We start from the raw sequence: 6,963 nt of genomic DNA on the forward strand, positions 1-6,963 counted from the left end.
CAATTTATCTTGGATCTAACGTATGTGAAAAGCTCCATACAAAACTGTCTTTGAGTTAAGCTTCTCTCAAAAAAGCTTGGTTGTATTGGAGTCTTATTTTTCTTTCTGAATAATACAAATCATCTTGTTTGAAAAAAAAGAAAAGAAAAAAGAAAACGTCTCTTTGAAGAATAGCTACCGTTGTGTAAGGTGGACTCCTAATTGGTAAACTTAGAAATTATGGATGTTATTAGGATAGTTTACTCTTTGCAAATAGATAGTCGGAATCTCTCGTACATTATGTCACCTAGCGTTCGGAGACGTATGGTCATCATCATGAGGTCTAAAGGTGGCATTATGTATTTTGAAAAGACGTGTGGCGTTGCATATGGATAGGTTGAATAATTCAAGAGCCAATGCCAATTTGTCAATATATTCAAATTAGATGCGCGTTATTTTGATGAACACAAGCGTGCCGCCCTCAAATAATAAGGCCACCACCGCCCCTTCCGTCTGAAAGCATAAAAATGCTGCTCGTAAGCTCCAATTAAGCATTTACACTGCTTTGGTGCTGGTCCTCCTCTACTGCGTAGCATCGCTAGCTGCTAGCTAATTGCCTCATCTCACACTAGCTGCGGTGCCCTTGCTTCACGGCCATGATGGATGCAAGCGTACCAGCTGAAGCAGTCCAAAAAGCAAGCCTTCGGAGCCCAAATCTGGTGGCAACATCTTGTGTGAAGTAGAGGTAAAGGTCCGAAATCATGCATGTGACCGGGCTCTCCACGTCGGATCGGAGCAGACCTTCCACCAGCTCTTCAAAAGCCGGTTTCAAGCTAAAGAAAGACTTGCACAGCTCAACAAGGGTGTCTTGCCTACTCGTGCTCCCATTCTCCCTCTTGTCCCTTATCTCCGCAAAGAGTATGTCAAGGCCTTGCTCTTCAAAGCGCGGCTGCAAATGCTGCAATAGTGCATGGTTGTGCTGTAACGTAATGATGAAGCCTTCTAAATCTAGCTTTATAGACAAGTGCATCATGGGTCCGATGTGGCCTTGTGCAGGGAATGGGATAACAACCGCATGTGGCCGTAATTTGATGAGCTCGCGGCGGCTTATTATAGGAAGACCAATTATAATATACTGTTTGTTAAATTCTACCACAAAAATTGAGAGAGATAACACTGCAATCAGCTAGTGGACTGATGCTAGATATCGGCCTGCTAGCTGATGTGGTGCCTATGTGGCACACGTGCCACGGTGGCAGTCAACAGCCCGGACCTTTTTACCCCACGGTTTTTCACCTGATTCCTTCCACTGAGCTGCCATTAACACAAATGCTATTTCTAGGTAAGCTACATGGGCTGCAGTTAACACCTACACGGCTACACGCTCCAGCCCTACACGCTCCACCTTTCTAGCCCCTTTCTCATCGGCGTCACCATCTTTTTCTCCCTCTCTCATAGGTGCCATTACAGTGTAGCAGCTTTGAGCGAGCTCCCCCCCAAGCTCTAGTAGGGAATGAGACTCTCTCTCTCTCTCTTCCTCCCTCTCAAGGCACAATCTCTCTCTCTGCCTAAATACACGATGACAGTTTTTTAATTATACAGGATGACAGTTTTTTAATTTGTTAATCATGTCTCTCCAAAACTAAAGATTAGAGAATGGCATGAGTTCTTAAATTCCCCCATCGGTGTCTTCGATTCGACAGCATTGTGTTGGGTGCACTCATATGACAATCGTTCAAAATACAAATTTGTACGTGAAGCTAGCATCCCTTGGAACCGTGTTGCCGATTTTGTAAAAGGAGAAGCCGACAATGCAAAGTTTCCGACATCTTTCAAAAAATATAGCCACCATCACCGAGATGCCTCCAATCTTACAAAGATTGCACATGAATCATGGACTGAGAAGATAGTGTGTGTATTTGCTTTAGTTTGTCTAATCCATTCATTAATCATCACACACACACATACAATTAAATGGGTGGTTGCAAGATTAGGGTGCCCAGTTTTGTCCACTCAGGCACCCTGTAAACAATAAAAAAACAGGCATTTGTTTACCTTTAGTGGCTAATCTCTCCTAGTAAATGAAGGAATTTCGTTTCAAGTTCTTTTGTTGGAACATCATATTCAAAGTTGAAAATATAGTTGCATAATTTGATTAAGCATTAGATAGTCAAAAGTCCTCATTTTCTTAGGTACAAAGTCAATGTATACACCATGTCCCAAATTTGAACTGATTCCATGAAATGCTAATATCTTTTACATATAAACTCATATGAGATTCCCACTTTGTACCTTAGATCTTCACATAATATGGAGCTTAACTTGATTTTTTGAGAAAATTTTAAGATATTTGTCTATTTTCTTTAAATATTTCAAGGTCTTTAAAGTGTTATAATATACGCCACTTTTTGTACCCATAATAGCTACCACTTAAAATCCTCAATCTTGTAGATCAAAAGAGTGGGTAGATACTGAGACATTAGTAGAATGTGGTGGTTAGTAAAAATTGCAAATCCAATGGTTGGATTTTTAATGATCTCTTCTTCAAAATTCTTCCAGACTATCAGAAGGCCTGCAAATATTAATAATCTAATTAGTAAAATTACATTTTTGATGTAAATCATCTAAAACCTATAGGGACTAGTGTACTTGTAATGGTGCATCTATGGAAAAATAAATTGGATCACTCTAAGTATGGAAAGATCATTTGTTTATCATTTTATCATATTTTTGATTAATTTTGATTAATTAGACTAATTTATATTAATTTAAGTTATATTGGGTTAATTTAAGGATAAGCGTATTTTCTATTATTTGCTTGATCTCATTTTAAGTACCTTGCCCCCCAAAATTTGCTCTCCAAGCATTGTCCCAGTCCAGCATAAACTGGATAAAACTGGACACCCTGATCTTGCAACAACCCAAATGTTTATCGTTACTTCTTTTTTTTGTTTAGTTTTTGGTGTGGTTTTTTGTCCAACTGGCACTAAAGCACCAATGCAATCTAACATTGCGGATGGCAAAGATGTCGAAACTACCCAGCTCAATGAATGCAAGGACGCTAGTAGCGAAGATGATGATGAGGTTGAGGAGAATAGTAGTGACGAGTTGAATCGTGAAGATGGTGAGATGGAGAAGCATAGTGAAACAAAAGAGTTGCCACAGCCAAGTGCAAAGAAGACATGTAAGAAAAGGCGCCCTCCCATCACAAAGGGCAAGCGAAAGCGTGGATGTAAATGTCATTTTAGTGTCAAGCGGCTCGCACAAGATCCAGGGGTGGCCATAGTCTCTTATATACATCCATACCACACAAATGCAAATGATGAGGTTTGACATGGTAGAAGATTTGTTGATCCCTCTTTGAAGTTCTCTCCATGGATCTCAATGCAAAAGAAACTATGGGTTTCAAGCATGCTATATCATGGTTTCTCTCCACATCAAGTGTTGGAAATGCATGTCCAAGCATTGCATTCAAGCCAAAGTCATGACCCTACATTTACTATGGTTAGGGATGACTTTTTGTCTATTCGTGACATCATGAATATATCTAGCAAGCTGGCTATTAATCAGCACCACCAGCTACACACAGATGATGAGGAAAGCACCAAGAGATGGTGTCACGAGAATCAATCAAGCACCTTTATCTACCAGGAGCAAGATGTGGAACATTCCAAGTAATTTATCCTTGGAATACAATCACCATGGCAAAGGGAGATGTGCAAGAAGTTCGAAAACGGGAACCTTCTTGCGATGGATGCTACGTTTGGCATAAACAAATATAAGGTATGTGGTATAATGAATTATCATTTTTACTTCTTGTTCACATTCTCTTAAGTTATAATAAATGATCATTTTTACTTCTTGTTCACATTCTCACTTACCTTTAAAACACATGAACAGTTTCATTTGTATACAATCCTTGTTTTTAATGGTCATCGCAATGGTGTGCCCATTGCTTGGGTACTTACATCTTCAGCTACATTTGAGTGTACTTGCACTTGGTTAACCAAGTTTAGAGATAATATGCTTGACTTTCATAAATCATGGGAGCCCGGAGCCTTTACGGTTGATGATGCCAAAATGGAGATTAATGCGCTCATGTTAGGACCATATGTTAATATGTGTTGAGTGCAAACTAATGAGTACCGTGTGTTTGAGTTCTATGTGACGTGTGCTTTCTATTTTTTTTAGGGTGGTGTTCAATCAACCCATTTTTCTATGCTTGTAGTATGTCAAACATTGTTGGCTCCGACACCTTATTAAGAAGGTGAATGAATGGCCCAAAAGAGCTTCTATGTTTCGGTCTTTGGAAAATATCATGAACATGCAAGGGTCAGCAAAAAATTCTACTAACCATATGATCAAAGAGGATGCAAAGGCTATGATCTCTACCTTCTACTCCGACTTTAGAGATGACGGGAGTTTTATTGAGTATTTCAAAACCTATTGGGACGCTAAACTAGGTAAGGTTGAATTTTAAACTTTATACATACTCTTCTTATAGGTAAAATAATGCACACTTGCTCTCCTTCTTATTCATACTTCATGTCTTGCTCTTCTAACTTCATTTGTTTTATGTGCAGAAATGTGGGTGCGTGCTTCCCGATTGCTTCCACATTCAGGACAAGACACTAATGGAGCATAGAGTCATATCATGGGCAGGTCAAATATAAGTTCTTGGGCTCTTCCAAAAGGATGAGTTCGAGGCGGGTTGTTTGGCTCTTATACAAGTTAACATCTTCATGCTTGCCATATTATTGGTATGTTCAGCAGTTCAAGGATAATGGTTTTATGAGAAACAACGCCATTGAAAGAGTAGTGGAGAATTCTTATGAGCGAGCACTTCAGATACCAGATGATAATGTCTCATTTCAGGTTGGTGGTGTTGCTATAGTGGAGAGCATGTACACAAAAGCTTCATTTTACACGGTCTACAATTCTTATTGCCAATGGGCATGTTGTACATGTGCATGGGCACAGCTTGGAAATATTTGTAAGCACCAAATTAAGGTGATGTTGTTGCGGGGTGCTTCACATGCTTCACTTATGGAGCAATGCCAACATATGTATGAAGCATGGGGAGATGCTTCTAGGTCTACCGTCGAACTTCACTCATATGTTTCTACTATTGATGTGCTTGAACCAAATGGTGATGATGTTGCCGCATTAGGGGGGACCATGTATGTAGTGAAGTACTTGAGCAAGAAGGAAATGTGAAGACACTTCAATGCTTGTGGCAAGAGTCGTCTTGTTTTGTAGGACAGGACCGGGCTTTGATTGAGGAGGCTTGCAATGGATTGAGGAGAACATTGGGCCATGTGAAGACAATGAAGGCAATAATGGATGAGCAAACAAGCACACAAGCTAATTTTCAAGTCTTGGAAGATGGATTCGGCAACTCCTTGAAGCAGGCAAAACCATTCTTTGAGAATGGCAACAAGAAGAAATCAACATCATCAAAGACTCACCCATTGGCTCACCCCTTCAAGACCCCTGCAAAGAAAACCAAAGTGTCAATGCAAAAAAGGCTTGACGAGAAAGCTTCAAAGTAGCCTTTTGAATTTATGTAATGAACTCTCCAATGCTTCATTGGCTTTTTGATTCACGGTCTTCAACCAATTATTGTGCGTCTTGAGCCGTATTTTGTACATGTGTTACCGTGTGTAAGAGAGACAAAGTTGGTCTGTGTAAGATTGTGTGTGTGTGTGAGAGAGCTTCACAATAGCATGTATGAGAAGAGAGAGAGAGAGAGAGAGAGAGAGAGAGAGAGAGAGAGAGAGAGCTTCATGTAAAATAACATTTAACATTACACATTCAAATTTTAGCTATGGAAACTTGGTTGTCTTTACAAAAATCAGATATAAAATTTAAAAAACACACTTCAAGAGAGCTTCACAATAGTGTGTAAGAGAGACAAAGCTTGTGTGTGTAAGATAGTGTGTGTGTGTGAGAGAGCTTTGCAATAGCATGTATAAGATGTTGGATATGATAATTCAACTATGAAGATTGATCAAAACATACTCAAGGTGGATCAAAGCTTGTACAAAACATCATGAACATGAGGGACAAAAACTGGTATATGCAGAAAATTGCTTTGAGATTAACACAAGAAGACACTTATTATGATTAGGCATGAACCAAACTTACATAATCACTTGATCACAACTTGTATCTTATTTAGAGACTCCTATGCCTTATTTTTAGTTGCATGAGTTGCATGAACCATATGCACCAACCATTTGTAGGCTATACACCAACCACTGACCACTAGCCTAACAACCACACATTAAATTGGACTAAGGAGTTGGGATTACATTTATCCAACAATCCCCCCTTAAGACCAACTTCTTACAAGAACATGAACAGAGTCTAACATACCTCCTTGACACAATGAGTAAGAGTCCCCCCTGACAACAACATAGGGTAGTGTACTCTTCTCTACAACTCGTCAGGTTGGAACAACATAAGTCTTAACTCAACCACATACATGACATAATTTAAAAAGCATACTCATCATCTACATCTTTTATACTAAGACTAGAACAAAGATTTGTTTCTTCTTTTTTATTGACTTCTTCAACCACATGTGTCTTTGCTAGCTTTTGATCTTTTTCGTAGCACTTTGATGGATGATTCGTCTTTCCACAATACTCACAAGGATGTTTGGAGAAACAATCCTTAGTAAGATGATTTGTACGACCACAAATAGTACACTTCTTCTTTGCCGATGTCAAAGTAATAGCATATGCATAAGGATCTATCACATCCTTTGTAATCTTCTTGTCTTCTTCCTGCAAAGGATTTATGATACTTTCCAAGGAAGGGACTGGCTCCTTCTCTTTAAGTACCGTCACAATTTGCCTAAAGCTTAAAGGTAAGCTTTTAAGCAAAATAGCAATAGCATCTTCTTCAAGAACAGGAGACTTAACATAAACCAATTGTGTCATTAAGCTCTTCAACCTATTAATCACAGCTATTAAATTT

At 39.1% G+C, this 6,963-nt stretch overlaps 1 protein-coding gene across 1 annotated transcript; it reads right to left on the reverse strand.

The window, feature by feature from the left end:
• Positions 1-607: 607 nt before the first annotated feature.
• Positions 608-1,012, reverse strand: LOC147619551 (UDP-glycosyltransferase 85A8-like). Its single transcript, XM_086773462.1, has one exon. It carries the CDS (start codon positions 1,010-1,012, stop codon positions 608-610), a length of 405 nt encoding a protein of 134 aa, XP_086629588.1.
• Positions 1,013-6,963: the final 5,951 nt, after the last annotated feature.

Source organism: Cibotium barometz, chromosome 33 (assembly GCF_041138505.1).
Source record: "Cibotium barometz isolate CiBa-2024 chromosome 33, ASM4113850v1, whole genome shotgun sequence".
Taxonomy (NCBI): Eukaryota; Viridiplantae; Streptophyta; class Polypodiopsida; order Cyatheales; family Cibotiaceae; genus Cibotium; species Cibotium barometz.

Coding starts and splice junctions, on each gene's coding strand:
- LOC147619551 (XM_086773462.1), bottom strand. CDS start 1,012: ATGATGCACTTGTCTATAAAGCTAGATTTAGAAGGCTTCATCATTACG.